The sequence below is a fragment of the Pteropus vampyrus genome, unplaced genomic scaffold (genome assembly GCF_000151845.1).
Source record: "Pteropus vampyrus isolate Shadow unplaced genomic scaffold, Pvam_2.0 Scaffold5, whole genome shotgun sequence".
Taxonomy (NCBI): domain Eukaryota; kingdom Metazoa; phylum Chordata; class Mammalia; order Chiroptera; family Pteropodidae; genus Pteropus; species Pteropus vampyrus.
In genome coordinates, this window is record NW_011888786.1 from 2722607 (window position 1) to 2749122 (window position 26516).

A 26516-nucleotide genomic window follows, 5' to 3' on the forward strand; every position below is an offset into this window, starting at 1 on the left:
CACCTAACAAGAATCAACTGTGATTTCGAATGTAGAATATACTTTGAGAAATACTGCCTTCTATGCGCTAGAGATCCTATTTGCTTTCTTCTCTGCTCTATCGTCAGTGCTTGGCACACAATAGGTGTGCCATAAATATTGAGTGAAATGATTACCATACTACATCGAGATGATCTGTTTATGTGTTTGTCAAAACTACAGGGGCAGGGGCCCTGTCTCACTTAGTTTTATGCCATCAATACTCAGCACAGTGCCTCGCACATAGTAGGCACTCCATAAAATCACACTGAATTGAAAGTTCATCTGTTCCATAAAATCTCTCCTAACTGATTTTACCCATAGCTTATCCTTTGTTGCTACTTCTATAGCACTCATCATCTGAAATACTCATTTTAGCAACTGAATATATAGAAGTATATTTTAGTTCTTTCTCAAACTTGGTTTCTCCAAAACTATTTTAGATACTTTGAAGTTAGAGAAGATGCCTTATACTGTGTCTAGTGCCTTGAATCAGTACTTTTTGGGGTCAATGTCACTAGATGAATGTAGATTAGATCAGTGGTGCCAGCCATTCCCTTTTTCCATCCTTGACTAAAGAGATCACAGGCTCATGGGCCAAGAATGTGGAGAAGTTAACAGGAGGAGGTGGCAGAAGGTAGCTAATGTCCTATTTCAAGTCCCTGTGCTCTCTTCTTTCTGGCAAAATAGGGAGAAAAATGCCTGTGATCCTACAAAAATAGTGGATGTGGGGAAGTGTGAGGGAGATAGTCAGGGAAGAGATCACTACTGGACAGGACGTGGACCTGACCTTCCACTAGCAGGCATTGTACCAGTTTATTAGATCAAAAGGAAACCCCAAGGGATACAACTAAATTCAAGCACTAGGAACCTTATATAGAAGACAGAGAGGGATGTTGTTTTCCATCTACACACAAAGAACAGGAGGGAAAGCTACTACAAGGAGCTCCCAACTGGGAAGCCACAGAGGGTTAATAAAGGGCAGAATTACAGTATCTTCTCGCTGGTCTTCATAAGAAAGATACCACAGTCCGTGGAGGTTCAGTCAGGGCCCTGAGATGAGGTGAGGAGATGGGCTGGCTGACCTCCCAAGGTCCTCTGTTATCCCGTAATTAAATGGTGAATCGTGCACTTCTGCATTTACGCTCCCACACACATCTGCACCCCGTTTGATAGTAAGTCCCTTGGCTGACTTCCAGGTTTAGTACGGAGCCACGCAAGATGCTGGCACTCAACAAATGACTCAAATATTTGTTGAATGAAGGAATAAATAAATCAAGTGTTCAAATGGAGCGCACGTGACCTCCCCGACTGTAAAGTACGGCGATTAATGAAATCACAATATTCTAGGCACGATCTCTAGAGCAGAGGAAACACACACACGTACACGCACACATACGCACGCACGCACACACACGCACGCATACACCAGCTCTGGTTCAACTCGATTCAAATTTCCACCTTGGGAGCACAGACCACCTGCTCCACACGCAGGCTGTAGGAGTTTCCTTGGCAAGGATCCTCTCTCAGCTGCTTTAGGATGGTGCCTCCAGAAGGTCAAGGCACCAAGATTTAGGACAGCTTCCCTTCCGGGCTGACCTCCGAGACAAAGTTTCAGCCCTGATTCGGCCTGAGCCTCCCCTGGGCGCGCCTGTACGCCCTCCCCAGGGCGCGGGGCGCGAGGCGCGCAGCCCGCGGCGCCTCCCCTTACCTTAGTGAGCTGGGCGATCTTCTTGCACATTTTCACGTGCATCTCGGAGTCGCAATCCATTCTCCAGCTGGCGCCACCGTGGGCATCCGCGTGGGAGCCCTGGCAAGTCCCAGGTGCATGAATTTTGCTGTTGAGGGCAGAAGCCATCGCTAAACCGCGGCCAGCGCTCAAGGGCTCCCGCTGGTGTCCTCGCTGCCCACCGTGTGCACGTGCGTGCGCGCGCGGACGTGTGAGCGTGCGGGCTTCCTCGGGAGAGGCGGCACTGCAGTCCCGCCGCCCGCACCGCCGCGTGCTCCCTGCTTCCCCGGGTGGCCGCCTCCGCGCCGCCCGCGCGCCCACTCTGCCTACTCCAGCGCTCTTGCCGGCTGGCTGGCTCTGCGGGCACCCGCGTCTGCGGCGAGGCGCCGGGGACCCGCACGTGCCTGTCGCGATCTGTGCGCCACTCCTCGGCCCGTGCGGGTTTCGCCTGCAGCGGTAGAGCTTACGGTACGCGGGGCCACTCACTGGCTGTAGAGAGGTTTGCGCTGGCCGGGCGCGGCGCTCTCGGACACGTGGGTGGCGCCTGGCTCCAGACTCAGCGGCGACCGACCCAGCCCTTGGTGGGCATCCCGGGCTAAGGAGGAAGAGCAGGCTTCGGCCTCAGGCGGCCGGAGCGCATGGTCTGAAGAGGGGACCCTGGCGATGCGCTGCGGGGCTGAACTGGGTGGCGAGGAACCCGACCCCTTCACCACCTTATTCAACCTGCGATTCGGGAGCCTCGGAGCTCCAGGCTGAGGGCGGAGGTAGGGGCGGGATGCCGGGAGGTGAGAGCAGGTCGCGGGGATGCGAGGAGGTGCAGGGGGGCTGGGATGCACAGTGTGGGCCCCCGCAGGGGCTGCAAACGAGAGTCCCCTCCCCCCATTTTGGGGAGGAGCCCAGACGTTGCGGGAGGATTGCCAGAGATCACCAAACAAAGGGAAGAAGCCAAAGCGGCGGCCGAGAAGCTGGTGTCTGAAACCTGGGATGAGAACGCATAGTGCGTGAAGCGGTAGGAAAGCAGAGCAAGTCGTCAGAAAGGTAGAGAGGATGGTGGCAGGTGTGAGAAGAAGGAGGCAAAGAGGAACGGAGGAGTAACTGAGTCACATGGAGCTGAAAGTCTAAGGAAACCAAGCCAGTGAAAGTGAAGTGACTCGGCCACACCCGTACAACCGGATTAGCAGCTGGTGTCCCTCCGTTTGTTTGATAAGTGGAGAGGTTAGCGGGCCAGATTTCTTTGTGGCTTGCTTTCTTTGGTTTCAAACAGTGGGCTTTTGGGAAAGTGACAGCACCCCATTTAGATTTTCGGAAAGCGTGAATAATAGAGTCATCATAATAAGCAATTAGCATGGTTAATATATTTCATTTTACAAATTGCCATATATCAAGAGTTTTAATAATCATAAAGCAAGCCAGTTTCGAAGGGTCTCTCAGAAACCACAACCCCATCCGTCCACCCCTCCACACTGCTGGTAATAATAATCCGCAGGTAATAATAACCACTTATACAGATGAAGAAATAGATACAAAAAAATTGTACCAACTCAGGCAATTACAAGTAGCAGACTTATGTCTGGAACTGAGATATTCCTATTCTAAATTCCTTATTTTTGCCCCAGTACATTACACTACATACGAATGACCAAACAGAGTTTCCGGTTCCTAGTTTATGTTTAAGGTTCCCTCTCTAGAACTCAACCCCGCACCCCAGCCCTAATTTGTTTAGAAAACAGAATGCCTGAATCGGAATAACTACCAGGAGGTTGATGTAGATTCTTGGTCCTATCTAGACTTTCTGAGTCAAAACTCTCTGGAGTCGAGAACGAGAAATCCATATTTTACACAAGCTCTCTACTTAAATTCCAAATCACGCATTTCAAATATATTCTTCAGGGTGTTAATACATACTAAATTTTACAGGAATTCAACCACTGTGTAAACTAGAGGTAAATAAGCCTTTTTGGTCTAGAACTTTACCAAAAGCTGTTCGCCATTTTGGAAAATCGCATTATCGATGGCCATGTGGCTCATGGTATTTGGTTGCCAGTCCAATATGCTTGTATTACAACTGCTGCCTTGGTGGTGAGTCTACCTGTGTCTGCAAGCATCTGAGAACTCCATCGTCATAAAGTTAACCACGCCAGAGCATTTCTATATTGAAATACATATGATTTAATTATTCTTTCCTTTTATTTCTATTACTGTCAAGAAATTATACTAATTTTAAAAATGTGTGTAATAATTTAAAAATTATCTACAAATTTCAAAATAGCAACATAAATATTATAAAAAAGGTGATGTTGAGTGAATAGAATTGAGAACCACTGCTCTAGATGATCATATGCACATTAAAGTTTAGGACTACTGCAGTCTAATCTCAAGTCTTAGTTACTTAACCACAATCTTATTAGGTCCAGGGACCAAAATATTTTCCAGTAGGCCATGTTATACTTTCAACTTTATAATACAAGATAGTAGAAAAACAGATTCCCTTACCAGGCTTTGCTGGACCACAGCTACTGTAATTTTGGTACTGCAGACCGATCAGTCTTGGAAAGGGTCCTCTGCAGATGCTGGGACTTTCTAGCACTGTGATTGGTAGGTCCTTCCACACTATCAGGAATGAAATGGAGGGCAGAAGAGGATTCAGCACTCTCTCAAATATAGGGGTGGCAGAGCACTTATTAGCACACTAACGTGGTCTTGGCAATGTGCTGTGCCCTCTGCACATGTCCTTACCTTCAGCGAGGTACTTATTATCCTCATTCTACAGACTAGAAAATCGAAGCTCAGGGAGGCTAACAAACCAATTTTATACAGCTAGTAAATGGATCTGAGTCTGTATAAGTTCGAAGGCTGTTTTTCTCAGAGCACAATGCTGGCAATGGAAAACTTTTTAAAATTATCATTGTTTTTTCTTTAGATTATAAAACTGTAAGCTTCTAGTAGTACCCCCCCAGCTCACCTGTAATAATACAGAAAAATGAAAAGCAAAAATCAAATGAAAAGCAAATCCCACAAAGAAAATTACTGTTAATATTTTGAGATCCTTCTAGACATCTATCTGTACACACCTAGAAAATGGTATGTACATATATGTATTTTTAAAACATAAATGGGATGCTGTCAATGTTTTTGAACCCTATCCACTCAATATAAAATGGACATATTTTTTCTTTTGCCAATAAAGGTCCATATTCTCATTTTTGACAGCCAGTAATTCCATTATTTATAATAACTTATTTGTCCTATCCCCTACTGAACAATTTTTTTATATTTTAAGCAAAATGTTTTGCATATGTTTATAATGTATGTTTGCTATGAGAAGAATAAATTCTGTTTTAAAAGACAAAAAAACCCCCAAAAGATATGAAACTTAAATGAGATAGAATTCTTAATGTGTATTAAGTACAGGTAGTATACTATAAGACAAGATAGAATGGAATTTATATAAAAAGAATGGAACGAACAAGTGTCACTAACAGAAAAAGATGGAAAGTCCAAATTGTAAGGTAAAAACAATGCCACCTTCAAGCCGACAGCTACATCATCCCTAAAATTGCCATTCATTGTTGACACCCGTTCTGGCCCCAAGTATGTTCTGCCCCAGAAACACAATTAGAAAAACGTGGCTCTCTGCAGGACATCAAACAGGCATACTTGCCCCCTGCACATTTCCGACGGAGCAAGCATGTACTGACTCCAGGCATCCCCCATCAGCTCAGCCCTTTTCAATTTTAGCTGTAGTTCTCATAACCACACTATCAGAAGTGAAGGCTGGTACAGCAGACAGGACATAACAATACTGCGTAATACAGGGTTCAGGTGATGTGGTCCTCTCATTTCCCTGGTGCCTCATCCTAAATGTCTTAACCTTCACTGTACTTTGCAATTGACTTCTATTTTAAAGTGATTTAATAAACCAAGTAGTTCCAGCATCTTAATTTGAGATGTAAAGGATCCTGGCTGTGACATCTAGGGTAGCCTGCCTGATAAGAGTGTATTTGGAGGCTACCATTGCATCAAGATAACTTCTAGACGACATCATACACGGATCTTTGCATGGATGTGCAAGTAGCTCCATAGGAATAAATCCTAGAACAAACTAGTTTCATAGAGTAAGCAAATTTTAAGTGTTGATATATTTGCTATACTGTTCTTCAGAAGTTATTTCAATTTACACTCTAATAGTGAAAAAAAAATGTATATTTTCCTGTATTTTGCCCAAGCTAGCCAGTATTGATCTTCAAATATCTTTAAATAGGTGAAGAGTGTCTCCCGCTAAACCACTTGTTTATTAGTAGGGCTGCTGGAACACCTTTCCACAAGTCGATCAGTTGTTCGAATTACACCTTTTGTGCATTGCCTACCTTTCTTCCTTATGTTGAAATAACTTTCTAGGCCCAAGATGCACCTGTTCCTGCCCAAGGTGCCAGATCAGCAAACAGAAACTTAGATAACTTTGTGTTCCTGCGAATGCTCTGCTTGACCAGAAATGCAGTACATCCAGTCAGCTAGTCCTCAAATGCAGAGCCGGCTTTGGCCATATACTTATTTCCTTGTTCCTTTTCACCTCAAACAAGTTTGACTACATGGACCCAGCCAATCAGATATTTTCTATTTTTCTATTCCTTGTTGTTTGTCCTATAAAAGCTTCCTGTCTTCGGCCCCATTTTACGGTTCTCTTTGGAGATCGGACCTTTCATGAAGGGTTAAATAAAATTTGTATCACCTAAATTGTCTTCTTTAATCATTTTTAACACTTATTACCAGACTTTTCTTTGTAGGGGCTTTTAGCACTTTGCCTATAATATACATTGCAAACATTTCCCCCATTTAGTCATTTGTTTCAGCTTTCTTATGTTCTATAAATATTTTGAATTTTTATTCAAAATCTTTGTACTGATATTTTTCTCTTACATTTTCTGGCATTATGCTAAGAAAGGCCTTTCCCATCCAAGATTGGGTTCTCCTAATATTTTTATGGTCCCATTTTAAAAAAAATAAAGTTTACATGTTTTATCTAGTTGTGATTTATGTTGATACATGGAGTGAGGCCAGAATTCAGACTTATGTTTTCCCAGATGGCTAAGCAGTTGTCCCAACAGATACTGAATAATTCATCTTTACCACACTGATAGTCTAATTGCTGCCTTAGGTGATTTCTTTAGAAATTTACTAAGTAATCTTTTAGGCTTTGCTTAGTGATTTTTCTTCTAACATACTTGCAATTATTACTGCTATCACACTTCTCCTACTCATTTAAAAACAAGATCACATTCTTGAGTACTTCCCTTAACCCTTTTACCTAGAGGGCTATTTTCCCTACTCTGCCTTACTTAGTCCTACTCATCTTTGCATGTCCCTAAAATACACTCTCATAGCTTTGCATTTCTGTGAAGCACATATATCATTTATTTCATTTTTGAAAGCTACAGCTTTCTGTTAAACATCCCCCTTTTTTTGAGTGAACAATTTCAAGAAATGAACACACAGCTTAGACTGGCACTATGCTTTTATTGTGATCCTAACACACACTAATTAGTAGTACCAGGGTTTCACTAGAGGTAGCCTGGTAGTAGGTCTTCCATCTCATCCCCACAGGAAGAAAGAAAGAAAGAAAAAAGTCACAAAATAGCAACATTTCCCAAGATTACAGTATATCAACATAATACCATGGAATGGGACATTTTGGAATAAAATGTTTTGTGGCAATTATAGCCAGATTATAGCAACCTTAATATGGTCACCATGAACTCCACGGTTGTTCTGGAAACAGTTCGTGGGCAATACATGTCTGGGAACTACAGCACTGATAGTTGCTTTTTATTTATCTTACTACTCAAAATTGTTAACGGTTAACAAAGGTGTGAAACACAGGGATAAGAGTCGAGTATATGGGCTAAGAGCAGGCAAGGGCACAAGTAGGCTTTCCTGTACCTGACACATCTAACAACCAATTTACAAAGTACATTAGACTTCACCTTAGGGTAAACAGGCAGGGAATGAATCTGACAGCTCAATACTGTTGCCTTTCTGGTCTTTTTCTAGAGTTCAAGGGTAATTAAACAATAGAACTCTCTAACGCTCAAAAAAGGAGTGGAACTGAAGCTTTTTAATTCCCCTTATTATAAGAAGTAGAGTGCTCTGTACCCAATGGACACTCAAAAGTTTTTAACTAAATTAAGTATTGGTAAAATGAATGACCTATGACTGAATATCTCAACATAGCCATTTCTCAATTTCTCTTTCTCTTACTTTTATTGTCCAGAATATTGACATGGAGCTAGAACTTTTCAAATTTTGGTAAACAGACAAATTATCAGGAGCTTGTGAAAAATGAATATTTATGACTCCCCATATCGGAAATTTTGACCTAGTAGGTTTGGGTAAGACATTTTAAACAATCACTTAAGTGATGCTTTGAGGATGGTACCACACCCCACATTGAGGACTGCTTTAATGGTGCAAACAAGCCTTGTCATTTCCCTCTACAGCAATTTGACCCAAGAGGAATGAGTGCACATACCCACAAAAACCACAGGTACGAGAATATTTATTGCAGCTTTATGTGTAATAGCCCCGAATTGAAAAAAATGCAAATGCCATCAACAGGTGAATAGATAAATGAATTATGGCATATTCATACAACAGGATAGTCTACAATAAAAAGATGAACCACTGATAACACGAAAACATCAGGATGAATCACAGTTATTATGTTGATGAAATAAGCCAAGCATAAAACAGTATATACTGTATGATTCCATTTGCATGAAGTTGAGAACAAGTAAAACCAATTGATCTTTAGAAGAGTAGTTATTTCTGGGGGAAGTATAAACTGGGAAAGGGTGCTGGGCAATCAGAAACCTTTTGTACTTTGATATGTGTATACATACGTGAAAAATCATCAACCACACTTATGATTGGCATATTTTATGTATTTCATTGTAGGTATGTTATCCCTTACTTGAAAAAAAAGGCAGATGAACAAATTGGTCTGGCATGGTTTACTCAATAGATTTGATGACAAAGAAAAAACATCACCACATATAATCATTTGCAATTGTCAATTTATTCTGAGATTATATGTTAATATAAACAAAGTATAGAAAAAACCTCAACCATAACTCACAGTAAAAAATCTAAAGCATTATGGACCTGTCACTGGATATGACATCTTGAATAAAAAACAGTATGGAAGATGAAAAACAATAAGAAATTCCAAAATATTTAATTCCTTATGCTTTTGAGCCAGCAGAAGCTAAAATTTAAATGAAAAACTTGTGGAAATTACTGCTGTAGATTATGCATCCTTTCTGTAAATAAAACTTGAGATTTGCCTAAGTAAGGAACAAAGTTCCTTTTATATAAAACAAGTTATTGAATTATATTTTCTTTCTGAAAAAATTTTCTGCGGTGCACATCTTATTGAAGGTGAGCACCTTGCAATTGTGGATTATGATGCCTGAAGGATTAATCAAATTGCTGCCAATACTACAATTGTACTATATTTTTAATGTCAAACTTCTAAAATCTGACTACTAAAACTAATAAAATAATTACATTTTAAGAAAAAATTTTCAAATTTGTGTGACACAGTGACACTCATCCAAAAGTGTGTATTTGGTGTACTTCTAATTGCCTCATTTTACCACTGACCTAGTTTCCCATGTACTTATCTTATTCTTTTCCCCTAAGGTCCCAACATCTGTCTCACTCTTCTCTACACTTTCCATAAACTCAAACAGTTTCTTCCAAGTTTTCTAGAGACATTACTTCCTAAAACCCCCATCCTACTTACTGGACATAGTAGTCATCCTGGGACTTTCATTCATTGCATTCCTTTGTGAGATCTTATGTTTTCAGGAGCCCATGCCTTCTTACTTTGATTACTCCTTTGTTTTGGTGAAGCACATCCTCCAGTAGCCTCCTAAGAAATGGTACATGGTAAGGTAAAATTTTGAAACCATGCAAGTCCAAACTTTATTTTAGCCCCAAATTTGATTGGATTGTCTAGATACAGAATTCCAGATTAGGATTCATTTTTCCTCTTAAATTTGAAGGACTTGCTTTCATAATCTTCTAACACCCAGTGTTGCTACCAAAAATCTAAATGCCATTCTGAAAACATCCTTTTATGAAAACCTTGTTTCCCCTTTGGAAGCCTTTAGGACCTTTTTTAACCTCGAAATATGGTATGCTCTTGTATGTGTTTAACGCATTATGTTGAGCATTAAGTGGATCCTTTTAATTTAGGAGACTCATGTCCCACATTTCGGGGAAATGCTGTTTTTTCTCTTCACCTATTTTCTCTGTTCTCTCTTTTTGGGGTCTTATTAATCAGATGTTGCATCCCATTCTGATCTTCTCATTTTTCTTTTGTCCTTTTCCTGTTTTCCAACTCAGCTTTTTTGTTCTACTTTCTGAAATTTCTTCAGCTTATCTTCTAACACATCTATTGAATGTTTAATATTAACTCTATTATTCCAATACTTTTATCTTGTTGTTCATTTTTTACAGCATGCTATTATTTTATGGATGCAATATATTCTGTTTCTGAGACTATTATAGCTTGAGGGTTTTATGTTCCCTTCATTATTTCTAGTTTTTTTCTTCTGTTTCTTTTGGTATTCATCTTTCATTGTTGAAAGTATTTTCAAACGTCTAGTGATTCTTGGCTATCAGTTTATTGTGAGTTCATGTGACTGAAAGCTGTGTATGAATGAGGAGGCTTGTGGGCTCTGGGTTTTACAGTAACAAATAATCATAATCAAGTGGTAAGCTGTTTTATTAATAATGTTTCTGGATGGGGTGAGCAGGGCTGGGTATAAGCCTGGCTGCCAGATTATGTAGCTGGGTGGACTAAAGAGACAGACAGTTCATGATGTTCAGATACTGACATTCTTTCAATCTTCCTGTTTCCAGTGTCACACCTCACTATCACCATCACTCTCCCCAGGTCCCTGTTCTAAGTCTAACTGGGACTTTGGTTCAATTTCTCCAGGGAATAAGCTGCTAGAGTTTGGCTATATAGAGGAATAGTCACTTGGCCACCCAAAAAATAAAAAACAAAACAAATAAATCCCCAAAACTTTCAAATAATCCCCTGGCTTCCAACTTTGCTCCTACCTCTGCTTTCCAGGGTACCTTGTTCTTCAAATCTTTGAGTCTTTGGGGGTTCTCAAAGGAAAAGAATGGTGTTTCAGATCTGTGGACCTTTCTTGCAATGAAGAATGGCTGCCAGAACTGTGCTATCAAGTATTTAAATTAAAAAAAGTAATACTCTTAATCTTTCATGACAAAGAGTGAGAAAGTTAACTGCTTAAAATACACACACACTCACCCAAAACAAAGTCAATCTACCTAATACCGACATTTTTAAAAATTATATAAATGTCTGCAAATGTTTTAATGATTATGTGATTATTTTAGCCTAATACAATGTGTCTTTTATAAAAACTGTCATATCTGCCATTGGGCTTCTTTCTCCACCTCTCTGCAACAGTTCTAACCTTGTGTTAACTGTTAGCCTCCATCTCCTGGCATTGAGTATTTGGAAGAAAACACCACATAACGGGAACACTCAGATTGCTCCCCTGGAACAATTATACGACTACAACCCAAGCTTAATCAATGCTACTAACACATTTATAGGGCTTCCAGATAAAGCACAGAATGCCAGTTAAATTTGAATTTCAGTTAAATAACATTTTTCCTAGTAATTAAAACTTATTTGGGCATCTTGTACTTTTTATTTGCTAAGACTGGCAACCCAACATATTTAAGGAAACAATGTGTCACAAGTAGAAAGTGAACATCATAAAAAAACAAAAAACAAAAAACAGTTTAAAGGAAATTGGGATCTGGACCAAAGCGTTCAAGCCACTGGGAAATTCTACACAACTACCAGGCAGGCAGCCAGGGGCCACCACCACATTACCCACGTTGTGCTAAGTCCCCATGAGAATGCCTAGGCTGGGGCCAACAATAACGCTTTCAATTAATACAGGAATTTAGTGTCCCCTGGTTGTGGTTGCCCCCTTGTGTTACCAGAACTCTGCCGCCTTATCGAGTCATTCTGGTTGCAATCATAAAGCCAATCCAGGGTCTTTTTGGGTGGAACATGGCTATGCCCTTGGATTGTTCCAGTGTTTTGGTACCTCCCAAAGGAAGCTGCCCCTACTAGACCACTACCTAATTAATGCATTGGAAAACACTAGTTGATATATTGGAGTATCGGGTTCCAAAGTTGACACTGGTTAGAAGGGTAGCGTTTAAGCAAGGGATTAGCAGTTAACGTAAAGATAATTTCCCCTCAAATAAGAAGACATCACCAGCCCCTTAATTTACAAACTTATTCTAAGACTCTTCCATCTGGTTTCTGTTGAAATCTAATTTGATACCATACCAGCTCGGTTTCTGTGTATACTAGGAACTCAGTTTTCATCTTGTTTGACTAATGAGGATCCTGAGTCTCCTAGATGATTACTATGTCCTACTCCAGGGAATAGGGTATCATTTCCCAAATGATCCCAAGAATTTTCATATCACATGTCAGGGTCATCTATGTCTTCCCAAATAAACTGCCCAAACTCCAGTCAATTTACTGATCCAACCCTAAACTGACACTAACCATTTTAAACTGCCTCTATGCATTTTACAAGCAACAACTCTGGTTACCTGCCTGCCACACTATTTTAAATTATTTTTAAATCAGGCATTCTTTTCCCATGTCTCATTGAGAACAGCTTGTATTAGCTTTCACAGCTAACAGGAGCTCAGTAGCTAGCGAGTGTCAGGTCAATGTAGTACCCTTATCCTTTCCATTTTTTTGGTCTCTTTCAAAACTTTTATATAATCCCACAGCTGCCACCAACTGAAAGGAAGAGCATAGAACATACAATGATCAGACTCAAACATATAGCCATTAACTAACTTTTGAAATTGGCAAAGATTTACCATAGATATTTTTGACGCAAAGGAAATACCTAGTAGTTTGTTTCACTTAGTAGAGCTCCCTCAATTTCCCTCAGTTGAATGGATATTGCTCATTGGTGGACTCATCTGTCAGCAGCTTGCACAAAGCTGTCATAAGTCAGAAGTTACCCACTTTCTGGGCTTTTCTATATACTCCAGCCATATGAGCAAAATACTTCTGCCCCTTTATTTATATGCCATTGCTTTGTGAATTTAGCATATACATCTTAAATCTGTGTACAAAATACCGACTTACCTGTTTCCTAAGCTGACTTTCCCTTGTGGGGTTTAATTGCTGGAATGTGCCCTCCACATGAATTTATACTACATTTGGAAGGCTGCTCCACTTTCGAATATTTTAAGGCCCATATAAAGATTAAGCTTATTTAATGTGGTCCTAGAGAGCAGAAATGGCATCAATGGCCAAATGCTTTAGGATAATTTATCTTGGGTCAATATGTTTTAAAACTAATTTCTTATGTATAGTATCTTATTTAATTTTGCTCCCAGTATCTGGATTATAGTAGGCATTCCATAATGTTATTAGATGACTAAATTTCTAATGAGAGATATTTTAGGGAATTGAGGTATCAGTAATAACCCAAGTGACTTCTAAGGTCCCTAAATTGCTTTGACAATCTATTCTAATTTCAAAACACCGTTTTCATCATAGAGAAAATTTTTTCAGATGGGGATTTGTGACAGGAGCCCCACAGGATAATTCCCTAAAGCTGACGGAACACCCGTCCTCCTCCTGCCATGTACTGATTTCTTCCTTCTCTTGGGAAGCTGATGGGTTTAAAAGACCTGGCTGTGGTCTTCTGGGCGGCAGGGATCTGAACAGCTCCAACAAAACGAGGCTGCCTGTCTGTACCAAGAGAATCACACCTTTAAGTGACATTAATGTCCATTGGTTTAGAAGTGCTGTTTCCTTATTCCTCTGATAAATATTTTTGTAAATAGAGAATAAATGTGCCCTTCTTTATCGATCTTAGTTATAGAGACTACATTTAACCAAAGGGCCACATAGGGGGAGTATGAAAGTGGTAAACCCCACACCCACGGCACACACAAAAAAGTGAAAGCTTAAGGCTTATTATCCAGGTTAACTACCCTTTTTTGAAACCTGGAATTACTTAACAAATGAGTTCAAATACAGGTCTTGACTGAATATCTCACATCATCTTCTTCAGAGTGTGCTTCGTTTCTAGGGCTGCCAAGTCACCTCCTATCAGAGACACTGTATAGACACAGACACTGCATCTATTGACTGTATTCAGCACTTAGTAAATGCTGAATATGCCTTCAGCAAACTGAGATCTATTTCATTTGAGAATAAATGACCATACTCTGTTCAGCATGTATAAAGCTCTTGGTTTATTCAGCTGCAAAGCTGGGGAAAGGCTTCCTTTAGGAGTGAATAGCAGAAATGTGTTTATGAGCAAGGCACTTTTCTCACACACTCTCTCTCTCACACACACACACGCGCACACACAGAAAAAGGAACATATGGTTACATAAACATCAACATATTTTAATTTTCAGAACTCCCTATCTCTTCCCACCTCCCCCTTAAAAAAACAAAAACAAAAACAGGTGGTTGTAACATTTTAAAAACCGGTTTCACAGAACATCTACAGAGGAACATTTTCTGATACATTCAGTTACACGAACAGTATGATATGGTTTCAATTCAGTAATTTTCCATGAATAAATATTTCTTCTACCTACAATTCCCTCCTTTTTCTTTAAGACAACTAAAGCTCAGCAGAAATACTCATTAGGTTATAAACATTCTTCTCTCCTTAAAATTGCTATACATTTATAGGATTTGTGATTCCATTAATGCTTCAATCTTTTGATGCCACATTGTATACAACACTTAATTATGGAGAATAAGAAGCAGTAAAACTAAAATAAGGAAGAGGATATATATCTTTAACAATCTAATTACTGAATCCTTTAGCTGCCCAGTCAATCAGGATTATTCACAGGTTTCACTCTTTTTTGCAGGTTGTGTGAAAAGATTTAATGGTCTCATGCATTTTATGTATGTCTATTACTATGTTTTGACATCTAAATAAACACAGCAAGACTCATTTACAAGGGTACATACTCTTCCTTGTTTGGTTACATCTAATGCTAATCTATGTAGAAAAACGATGCTAAAAAAGTCTTCGACTTCAGGTTACATTAGGCTGAGATTTTCAGTAGTAAGATTCTTTAATGTCTGAAGTGTTCCTGGAAAGTGTGCAGTGGGTGTGGAAAGTGCATAATGTACTGCTCCAGGAAACACACAGATGAAATAATCCACTAGCAGTTAGCCCTGAAAACATAAATGCTCTCTTAATGCTTTCCCTTTGGTCTTTCGGAATGTTTTGTTTCCTCTTGACTAAAGTCTGGGTGTCAAGATGCTGGAAACATATTCCCTATAGAACAGGTGTCTGTTTAATCCCCAGGTATGACCTTACAGGCCAATTTAGCCAGAGACAGACTGGGGGGAGCCTATGATAGAAAATGTTTATGCTGTAATTGCAAGTACTATAATAGGTCTGGAGTAGTGTAGGTGAGGTTTGAAATTGCACTTCCTCTCCCTAAAGTAGGAACCCCTGCAGGTAGGCTTATCTATATAAAAGCTGGGAGATAAATCAGACCCATTGTTTTCTTTTGTCCAGTTGTTTAATTTAATTCAACTACCTCCCTAGAAATTAATGTCAGAGAAGAATATGCTCAGCAAAGTGTTACTGGGAGTAGCTAACCTCCTACTTTTCACAATAGCTGTTCTTAAGGTTGGGTAACAAAAGGGTAGTAGCCTATCTTTTCCTTCCCATTAACAATTAGTTATCTAGCTAGAGTCCATTCAGATATGCGGAATAAATTGGGGGGATAACTGAGTGTGGAGAATAGTTAACTTATCTGCTGCAATATGGTCCCTCTTGACTAATTCTCCATTGAAGTTCTCATTTTATCCACAGGGTCTATCAAAGGGAACGCTCACAATGCACATTTCCTGTAGCTGAGTGAGGGGACCCTCAGGTATATAATCAGTACTTGGTAGCCCTTTGGCTTGTCAGGATAGGGCAAAGTCTGGTTGAGAAGGCATTCGTTTCTCAGCTCTGGGCTGTGTAACACGAGAGGCAGCAGAACAAATGGTGGATCTCTATAGTGATGCAGTTAGGAGTTTGTTAACTGCCTTTTGGAAGTCAGTGTAAGAATAAGTAGTGTTGATGGGCTCAGTGCGGGTTGTTTCCTTAACTGTTTTAGTTAACCAGCCACAGCAACAACCAGAAACACATGAATTAGGAATTTGTTTTAGGTATTCCGGTATGGGAGTGGCTCTACTCAAGGTTCGACTTAACTGCTTGGTGGCAAATTGCAGTGCTCCATTTAGAGTGGCGTGATCTCTAGAAAGCCGGCTGGGACTTGTAAGGGGCTTTTGAAAAGGTGGGACTCCACAAGAAGCCAGAGGTGGCCATTCAGGAATTGGTTCCAGTTTGGGAACACAGTGGGAGCAATGGGAGAGTCTTAGACCTATCTCTCGAAGTATATGGACTGGCGTGCTTGGATCCAAGAGTTTAGCATGATATAACCAGGAATTAGGATTTAAAGGTTTCCAAGTTGTTGAATATTTTAAAAGGCACTTTACCTGCCAAGCGAGACTCTCAAGAGGTGTTAGGTTGGGCACCACAGGGTCCTCTTCTTCAGAGGAATCCCACTCTTCCCCAGAACTCTCATTTAGGTAGTTAGCGCTTTCTTCTTCCTCACTTTCTGATTCTGATAAAGGGTCAGGAGAGGGATTTCTGGGACCCATTTGAATAAAACAAAAGAAGGAACCAGAAAAAGGTAACAATTGAAGCCAGCAAAACACTAACACTGGCAAATAGAAACAAAAGATGAAAAATCCCTTCAATAAAATTGTCTGTTTCTCAGTCCGTTACACACAAAGTATGCCTCTGGTTCGCATCACTGTGCAGTTCTTTGAGATTATGTTGGGTATTCTTCACTTACAAAGAAGACATCTCAGTTCTCAGGACCAGTTCAGTGTGTAAAAGTGTTAGTCACTTACCAGTGGTCCAGGCTACCCAAGAAGAGAAGGGGTCCTCATCTAGTCAAGCTGATTTGCTTAGCGTGGTTTCAACTGGTTGTGATATTGGGAAGAGACACTTGTGTCCACTACTTTGTTGGCAGGGATATTACATCTACTTGGTAATGAAAAGAAACTCAGTGGTTGCCTTCGTTGTCTGCTGGTGCAGCCAATTTTGTGCAGGAGGCTGGAGCGATGAGTTCTCAAGGACATGTGGTGTGCATAGATCCGATGTTTTCCACAGGTGGCGCAAATGCCCTTGGAAACTGGTAACTTAGCTGTTGGACTATCTGGAAAGGTAGCCTTAACCTGTGAACGAGAAGACTAGACACATGACACTAAAGCCTGAAAGCACTAGGTAACATTATTGCACATTTAACTATGAGTATTTAAGAATAAGAAGCCTTATTGGCTTTCCTATCTCATAGGCTTAGGCAGATTTTCCTATTGGGAATGGCTCCTAAAATCACAAAATTGGGAAGAAGAGCCTGAGGCCATTTTAATCCTTATGGTACATATCTGAACCAGCTTGTTTTTTAATATGCAGTTCTAGCCCAGAAAATTACTTCTGCAAAAGCAGATCCCTGATGCCCCAAACTCCAAAGAGAGAGCTATAAAAGGTATCTTTTTACCTTTAGATGTGCTTATTGGGATTAGTTTTAGGGGACCTGTCCTGGTTGTAGAGCTGTTAGATGTTAGGAATCTGGCTGGGACCCCAGAGATTGCATTCATGTGACCATACTCTACAGGTATAAGATAGCAGGTATAAATCTTAATATAGTAGAAATTACACTGAATGTAAATAGGTGAAACTCAATTAAAAAACAAACAGGCTGGATTAAAAAACAAAACAAGAGTCAATAATGTGCTAACAAAAGATACTTTAAAGCAAAAGACACAGGTCAAATATAAAATAATGAAAAAAGATATATCAGGCAACTGTGAACCAAAACAAAGCTGGGATAGCAATCTTAATATCTAACAAAAAAGATTTTAAGCCAAAAAATACAAGGGACAAAGATGGACGGTAATACTGGTTAAAAGGAACCAAATAAAGTGACATACAGTTAAATCCTCTCTTAAAGTCACTGAAGGGCTCTGCAACTTTAAGACAAATGATGTTAAAACTGGTGAAGCCAGTTCTGCCAAAGGCTAACTGATCTAAACAAGAGTTAGGTTCCTATGACATCTCATCAATGTTATAACTAAATGATGTTGAACGAAATCATGTCATTCAAGGACCTGCTGTACTCATACACATATGAACCTGAAAACACATATTCGAAATTTCTCAAGTGACAAGTGATAGAACTGCAGGGGAAAGAAATATAAGTGGAGATATAAAAAGCTAAAAAAAAAAGCCACTTAAAAATATCAATATGCTTTGGATACTATATAAGAATACAGAACTCTACACCAAACAGAATAGATATCTGAGCATACACAAACACACAAATAAAACATGCATTAAGTTATAATATATAACTAGATTCCAAAAGGTCAATTTCATTCACACTAAATTCTCTGACCATAATGCAATAAAATTAGATAATAAAGGTTAGTTAAAAGTATTCCTATTTTGAGAAACTAAATAACTCATGGGTTAAAATGGAGATTACAAAAGATATTAAGAAATATTAAAACTGAATAATAATATACACCTGCAAGGCAAAATCTGTGGGACATGAGCAAATCAGTACCTAAAAGAAATTTATAACTTTGAATACACTGATGAGGAAACAATAAAGTTTAAATATTCACAAGTTAAGCATTCAAGATAATGCAAAAGAGCAAGAGCAAAATCAGCAGAAAGGAAATAATAAAGATAGAAATGAAAAAGTATATAAAATAATAACAGAAGACTGATAAACCAAAATATTTTGATCATGAATTAAAAAAATGAAAGTGGTGAGACTTATCAAGAACGAGATTTAAAAATAAAAGATTCAAAATAAAAACATGACAAACATGCTAAAATATTAAAATCTAGATGAAATGGCTAAATTCTAGAAGAATAAAAAATACTAAAATTCATAGAGGAAGAAACAGATAACTTCAATAGAATAGACTAGTAAATATTAAAGAAAATGAAAAGGTAACAACCTTCTATTAAAAACATCAGGTCCATGTGGTTTTATAAGTGAGTTCCACCAAACTTCTAAGAAAATATATATTTTATATGTTGTTCCAGAAAAAAGAAAAAGCACATAAACTGACTAGGTCCTTAAGAAGATAATAAAATATTAATTCTAAATCTAGATATGAACCAAATCAGTACAGGCTCATTTCACTTGCAAAAATTCCAAATATTACCCAACAAAACTAATAGTGTTTTGCTTATCCCAGGAAAGCAAGAATATCTCAACTTCAGAAAATTTATAAATATAAATGACGACAGTGATAAAGCCAAAAAAAAAAAAACCCACAAAAAAACAAAAAAACACCTAGATCATTTTATCAACCATGGATATTTAACTTTTCTTAGTTCCCAATCAACACCTATTTATTTTTAAGAAACAAAACCCTCTTACCAAACCAGCAAGAAAAAGTTACTTTCTCAACTTGGTAAAAGTTTATCAACCAAAAATTTTCATATTCCCTTTAAAAATCAAATTACATAAGGATCACCATGATGATTGATACTGACAAAGAACCAAAAGTTCTAATCAATGTTATAATAAAAGAATAATAGATATAAGAACTGGAAGAAAAAAGCTATTAATTTATAGATATACGGTCATCTAATTAAAAGAAGACTTAACATATGAACTATTAGAACTAATAGAAGAGTTCAGCAAAGTTCCTGGATATGAGATTAATCTATGACTATTCACTAATTTGTTTATATAGCACTTAACAATTTGCCAGGTACTATTTTAGAAACTGCACAAATGTTAACTCATTTTAAATTCTCCTAACAACTCTATAAGATAGGTTTTTTTTATTGTCCCCATTTACAATGAGGTTTAATTTACCTGCCGAGGTCATGCATTTAGTGAGAGGATTTGAATCTAGGCACTCTTAACTTCCATATCAGTAATACTAACTAGAAAATGTATTACATAAATACCTTTCACAATGTAACACACAAGATCAAAAAATGATGAATTCAATCACATCAAAATTAATCATTTCTGATGATTAATGACTGAACTAAATAAAGACATCGAGAACGAAGTTAACTACAAATCAACAACAAAAAGTAGCAACCTCAATAAAGAAATAGGCAAAGGACAAAAATATCCAGTTTACAGAAGAGAAAATCCAAAGGCCATTGACGATATGACGAGTAAAGAGATACCACGTTATTCTATTCGTTTGGTAATTAGAAAGCTGGACAATGTCAAGTGCCAGTAAGGAGACTAAAGGAATCCCTTCAGGAACCAGCCTGCTGGTGCGATTGTAGACTGGGATCTTTCTGAAGAGCAAACTGGCAGCACTACTTAGCCAAACTATTTGCACATCTCATGATCTAGCAATTCTACTCTTGGGTATATGTAGCAAAGAAATTCTCGTTAAGACCAACATGTACTCTGATGCTTGGTCTTTGATGGTAAAAAATTAGAAGCACTCTAGGTTTCCATCACTGGAGGAGTGGACAGGTAAAATGTGGTAAAAGCACATTAGAAGTATACATTGCAACACAGCTGGATTAAAAGCATAGGTCTAAATGGAAAAAGCAAAAACCAAAATATCAACAGCTCATTTACATCATTCTGTAGGAGTAATTTCCAAAATGTAACTCAGTAAACATCTAGTTCCAAATACACACTGAGTTGTGTTAATAAGGTCATATGGTATGACTTCGTGTCAGTAATATTTCTATATACATTCTTTTTATATATCAGTTCCCAGCAGTATCTGGCATATATCAGGGGCTTAGGTTTTTTGAAAAAATTAATGAGGGAATGATTAAGGACTGCTGTAAGTACCTATACAAGCATATCCTATTTTTATTCTAGGGCTACAAAAATACCTGAATTATATTTAAGTGACTTAATAATGTGTTGGACAAAGGCAAATTAAACAATTTTTTAAAAGGTAGGATCAACAAAGATCCTACTAAAGCAAAATAAAGAGAACTGCTTATAACTTCATCTGCAGGAAAAAACGTGAATGCAAATACTTTTAAGTTTATACTATTACCACCTAGTTCAACCTAAAAACAAAAAGAAAATTCGAACATACCATAAGTCTTATTTAATTGAGACAGGAGAAGCTGTTGGCTTTTAATTCTTCTGTCCTCTTATATTTTTACTATTTCATTTCAACCAGATTCCATCTGCAAGATTGAGTATATTTCAGTCATTCTGTTACTCAAAGCATGCTTTAAAAGGCTCACTCTACTTTTTCAGCAGAAATAACAAAGTCTCTTTGAAGGCATATGTAAACCCTAGAGTGAACCCATCACTGTTATTCCTTTATATTTCATGTGCATAATTTTCCCATATTAAAACCAAATTAACTGCACTTACTCTATATACCTCCATGTATAATTTACCTTTAAAAAATATTTTTTTCCTGTAATTTTGGAACTAAATAACCTTACCACATAAATTCTTTAGTTTTGTTATTTCTTTAATTAAACAAAGTTTACCAAGGACAGGAAGAGATTTATTCCCAAAGTTGCTGTTATTTGTTCTTTTTTCCCATAGCACTGAAAATAGAAGTTAATAGGTAAGCTTAAGACAGTGAGACTATTAAGTTTTAATTTATCATTTTTTACCAGCTTTATTGAAGTACACAGTTGGCAAATTATATTTAACACAATGTGATGTTTTGATATATTAACTGAAATGACTACCACAATTAAGCCAATTAACATATCTATCACCTCGCAGTTACCATTTATGTGTTAAGAACACTTGAGATCTACTTTCTTAGCAAATGTCAAGTATACATATATTAACTATAGTTACCATGCTGAATATTAGGTCTCCAGAACTTATTCATCTTAAAACTGAAAGTTTGTACCCTTTGACCATTATCTCCCCGTTTCCTCTACCTCTCAGCCACTGGTAACTCCCCTTTTACTCTGTTACTATGCGTTTAACTTTTTTAGATTCTACATATGAGATCATTCATTAATTGTCTTTGTGGCTGCCTTATTTCACTTTGCAGAATGTCCTCCAGGTTGACCCATGTTGTTGCAAACTGCAGGATTTCCTTCTTTTTTAAAGACTGAATAGTATTCCATTGTGTGTTTGTGTGCATGACCTCACATCTTTACCCATTCATCCACTGATGGACACTTAGGTTGTTTCCATAATTTGGCTACTGTGAATGATGATGCAATAAACATGGGAGTGCAGATATATCTTTGAGATAGTGACTTTATTTCCTTTGAATATAAAGTCAGAAGTGAGACTGTTGGGTCACATGCTAGCTCTATTTTTAATTTTTTGAGGAATCTCCATATTGTTTTCTATAATAGCTGAACCAATTTGCATTCCCACTAACAGGCATAAGGGTTTTCTTTTCTCCACATCCTTGCCGACCCTGGTTTTCTTTTCTTTTTGATAACAGTCGTCCTAAAGGTGCAAGGGATTGTCTTACTGTGATTTTGACTTGCATTACCCTGATTAGTGAGGTTGAGCACCATTTCATATACCTATTTGGCCATCTGCATGCCTTCTTTGGAAAAATGTCTACCCAGGTCCTTTACTCATTTTTTTTTTTTTTGAACTTTTCTAAGAATTTATTTGAACCAATCTGAAAACATGCCAGGGAGCAAGATATCAACTGCTCCCTCTTTGCTCATTGGTTTTGTTTTTGGTTTTTTTTTGCTATTAAAGTTGCATGAGTTCCTTATATATCTTGTATATTAACCCCCTTTGAGATATATAGTTTGCAAATATTTTCTCCCATCCCAAAGGCTGCCTTTTCATTTTGCAATCTATTATACTTTAAAATTCTTTTCAGATTATAATGTTCAAAAAATACTGAGCAAAAACATTAATTCCCCCCAAAAAAGCTCATCAAAATATAGTTAGGCTGACCTCTGGTGGCCAAACGCCTCATCCTTTAATAACTGACAAGATGGTATGAATGAAGTCATCTCTCATTTGTGGCAACATAGCCAAGTAAAATACAGTAAAGGAAATCATATCAGAAATGTCACAGTCAAACAAAGCAACAAAAGTAGTTAGGCACCCAAACCATAAAGAGAGCTGGGCAATTTAAGCCCACGAGATAATAAAAATGCCTCCAAATATTCGTTTGTTCTAATTTTTAGTTTACCAGTTGACTTTACATGAAAAACAAATGGTATATACAGTGGTTCTCAAAATAAATATAATTCCGCACTGTCCAATACTGTAGCCACTAGCCCTCTGTGTCCACTGAGTACTTGAAATGTGGTTAGTAATAGTGGGTAAAGTAATACCGAATTTCAAAGACTTGGTAAGGGAAAAAATGTAAATTGTCATTAATTATTTATGCTGATAATGTTGAAATAATAATTTGGACATACTTGGTTAAAGAATCAATGCCTTTTCTAGGTTTCTTTCACCGCAGCTTTCTAGGCATTCTACGTTTAGGCTATAGTGAAATCATAAATGTTATCAGTATGCTACATGTATGCTTAGGCCTCTATGCTTCTACTCTAGCTAATCAACCTAAAATGTCTTTCAGAAATTTGACATCTAGATAATTTTGGAATTATGGACAACCCAAATACTACCATATTTATTACTTTACTAGCATTTGAATACCTAATGTTTCAGGAATTAGGCATATGAGGAGAATGGATGAATAAATTATGGCATATTCATACAACAGAATATTCATACACCAGGCAACCCGTCTGTGCCTCAGCTTCCTCAGCTTAAAAGGAGATAGAAGTTACCTGACAGGGGTTGTTGGTAAGGATTAATTAAATAAAGTGCTTAAAAAGTGTCTGGCAGATAAGGGACGATGAAGAGTAATAAGTTATCATGATAAGTGTCAGTATGAATAAATCTCAAAAACACTGATTGAAAAAACAAGTTGCATATGACTAGTCATATAACATTAAAACATGAAAACAAGAATATACTTATTAGAGATGTATTCATATATCGTAAACACATAAAAATTAACAGTAAATGAAGAAAATCAGTTACTACTGGGGAGGAAAGGTGATTTAATAGGAAAAAAAGTGAATGGGAGGCTTTATTACCTATTTCCTTAGCTGGCTGTGGGTACTGAGATGCTTGTTTGGGTGTGACATAATTCCATTAAAAAAGTTTAATGGCTTAGTTCCTGCTCGAAGGCGATCCAAATTCCTCGATCTTAACCGACACCCTAAACCTGTTGCCCTGCTGTGTTTCTTTGTTGAGAACATCGCCGTTACGCTCCCCTGTGCGAAGCCGGTAAACCTGGAATAAGCTGCGTGTCTAAGCTAAACCGTGCCTCTCTTCGCAGCGGTTCCCACACTGCCACCCGCCTTTGCGGACAGACTTTCCAGCAGCCGAGGACCCAAAGCCTAAAAGGACAGCGGCCCGCCTCCATCAGGAGACGTCGGAACGGCCCCCTCGCAGGCCCGGTACGTCTCCCCGCTCGGGAGAAGCAGGGCCGCTGCCCCGCTCCGCAGCACGCCCTATCTTTCCCTTCTCCGCAGGATCTCCAAGCGAACCCCTCCTCCCGGGACCCCCTGCTCCGCTTCAGTCGGAGCAGGAACTGTTCCCCTCAGTGGATTCTCTGTTCTCACCCATGTAGGATCTTTTTCCTTTCTCGCTCGCGCCCTGCCGCACGACCAGGTGAGGCCTAGCGCCACCAACTCTGTCCCGACAGTCGCATCTCCACTCGGCTCACCCTCTCAACGGATACCACTTCCGGGCGAGCAAACTGTCCCCGCCTCGTAGAAATGCCACTGCCCACCCGGAAAACGGCTGGCTAGGCCCGGGGCGCATGCGTCCGAACCGCAGGGCTTGAGGTGGGTGGGTCCATCTCTTCCCGCTCTGGCCGCCCCGCCCTCTCGCGGCAGTCTCGCGGTATTTCCTTCTCCCGCGGGAGTTATTTAAATGTTCTGGCGGTAACTACGCCCTGGGCTCCCCGTAGCCCGCAGACCCGAGTCTGAGAAAGCTCTGGTTATTCAGTCTGTGATCTGTCGGGCCAGCTGCAGCCGGTTGCAGACGGGGCTTGTTCCCGCGTAGTCCCAGCACCATGGGGGCGGAGAAGAGGCTGCTCTCGATTAAGGAGGCCTTTAAGCTGGCGCAGCAGCCGCACCAGAACCAGGCGAAGCTAGTGGTGGCGCTGAGCCGCACATACCTCACGGTAAGCGCACCGGACTCCGAGGCCCCGGGCCGCCGCCGCCCCTCTTCCTCCTGCAGGGGCCTCCCCTGACGCTTTGGACTCCGCGCGCTGCGACTCCATCCTCCTTGAACTGAGATGCGTGCTCGGGTGTGACATAATTCAGGACCTGGTTCGGAGAAGTCTGGCGACTTGCCCGAGGTCGCCTGGGCACCCCCTCTCCCCAGCGGCCTCCGCCGCGGACCGTTAATCCTTTGTAGGCTTGAACTTGGATAGAAACATGATTGATCCCCGAGGCACCAAGCAATGGGCCTCAGAATGGATCCTGAGTGCTGTGGTTCAGTGGTTGTTGTCCCTTTGGTCACCGCCCACATCAGAAACGCCGACCATCAGTCACCTAACATCATTCCACCGTTAAATTAAATCAAATCACCAAATAGCAAGTTATTAGGACCTGACTCTTTCTATTCATGTAAATAATGCTTATTTTGATTGGAGCCGTGAGAAAAATAGGACACTGAGTTTCGGGAAAATTAAATTGAGGTCCAAGAAAGATTGTAAATCAATGTAATAAGCCTTGAGAATAGGAGATAGGATGCGAAAGTTGTATCAAAAGGAAGTTGCTGTGTAATAGAAAGACTAAATATGATAGACTATCAAAGCCACTGTTGTTTTGGGGCTGTTCATGAAGAAGCATATTTTTACTAAATTGGTGCCAAGGCATATTGAGAAGTCAAGGATACCGAAAAAAAGAATCCATCCACTCAAAATTCACGATCGATTTCTCCCTGGAAGAAGTAAATTTCAGTGTAGAGAAATGGTGCACATTTATTTCCCCTTTGATGGTTCGGATAATTGAGAGTTTACTAAATAATGATTTCAGTTTGAGTTACAGCTAATGCTTTCAGCATTCTTAGAGTAATGTTGGGAAAAATGATTTCATCAGTGCAGTTTGTGATGGTTTCTTTTGTTTTTCAGATGGATGATAAAACAGTTTTTCATGAGGAGTTCGTTCATTACCTTAAATATGCTATGGTGGTCTATAAACGTGAACCAGTTGTGGAGAGGGTAATAGAATTTGCAGCAAAATTTGTTACTTCATTTCACCAATCTGATACGGAAGATGATGAGGAAGAGGAAGATGGTGGCATTTTAAATTATTTGTTTACTTTTCTATTAAAGGTATTAAAGGTTTATGAAAACGTGAACTTTGGGGGAGTATTGTAGAAAATTATACTATATTAAAGGGGCCATGGAAGTTTGTGTATTTTAGAGAATGCAATATCTGGTAATTGAGAACATGACTGTGAATGAGTTTTTTATAGGAAATATTAGAACTGTCATGAAGATTAAAAGATGTACTTTTAAAATTCAGATTAAAAGACGGACTTTTAAAATACAGCATTACATTTTTAACGACCTCTCTAAACCAGTTCTATACATGTATTTTAAATGAGTTCTCTATTTTAGAAGTAA

At 39.1% G+C, this 26516-nt stretch overlaps 3 protein-coding genes across 3 annotated transcripts in view; 1 reads left to right on the forward strand and 2 right to left on the reverse strand.

The window, feature by feature from the left end:
• The window catches only part of FAM184B (family with sequence similarity 184 member B), a 72564-nt gene extending 70688 nt beyond the window's left edge, over positions 1-1876 (reverse strand). Inside the window, exon 1 of the mRNA XM_023533944.1 lies at positions 1730-1876. Within this exon, the coding sequence (XP_023389712.1) occupies positions 1730-1876 (147 nt within the window). The remainder of the gene's footprint in view (positions 1-1729) is intronic.
• Positions 1877-14077: 12201 nt separating this feature from the next.
• On the reverse strand, positions 14078-24663 carry DCAF16 (DDB1 and CUL4 associated factor 16). The gene is made up of 3 exons (XM_011365036.2): positions 24499-24663; positions 20997-21090; positions 14078-17117 (listed from the first exon to the last, which is right to left on the reverse strand). The coding sequence occupies exon 3, from the start codon at positions 16533-16535 to the stop codon at positions 15885-15887; it is 651 nt and encodes a 216-aa protein (XP_011363338.1). The 5' UTR covers positions 16536-17117; positions 20997-21090; positions 24499-24663; the 3' UTR covers positions 14078-15884.
• Positions 24664-24803: 140 nt separating this feature from the next.
• Positions 24804-26516, forward strand: part of NCAPG (non-SMC condensin I complex subunit G) — a 28577-nt gene continuing 26864 nt past the window's right edge. The window contains exons 1-2 of the mRNA XM_011365022.2: positions 24804-25064; positions 26019-26222. Of these exons, the coding sequence (XP_011363324.1) occupies positions 24954-25064; positions 26019-26222 (315 nt within the window). The 5' untranslated portion in view covers positions 24804-24953. The remainder of the gene's footprint in view (positions 25065-26018; positions 26223-26516) is intronic.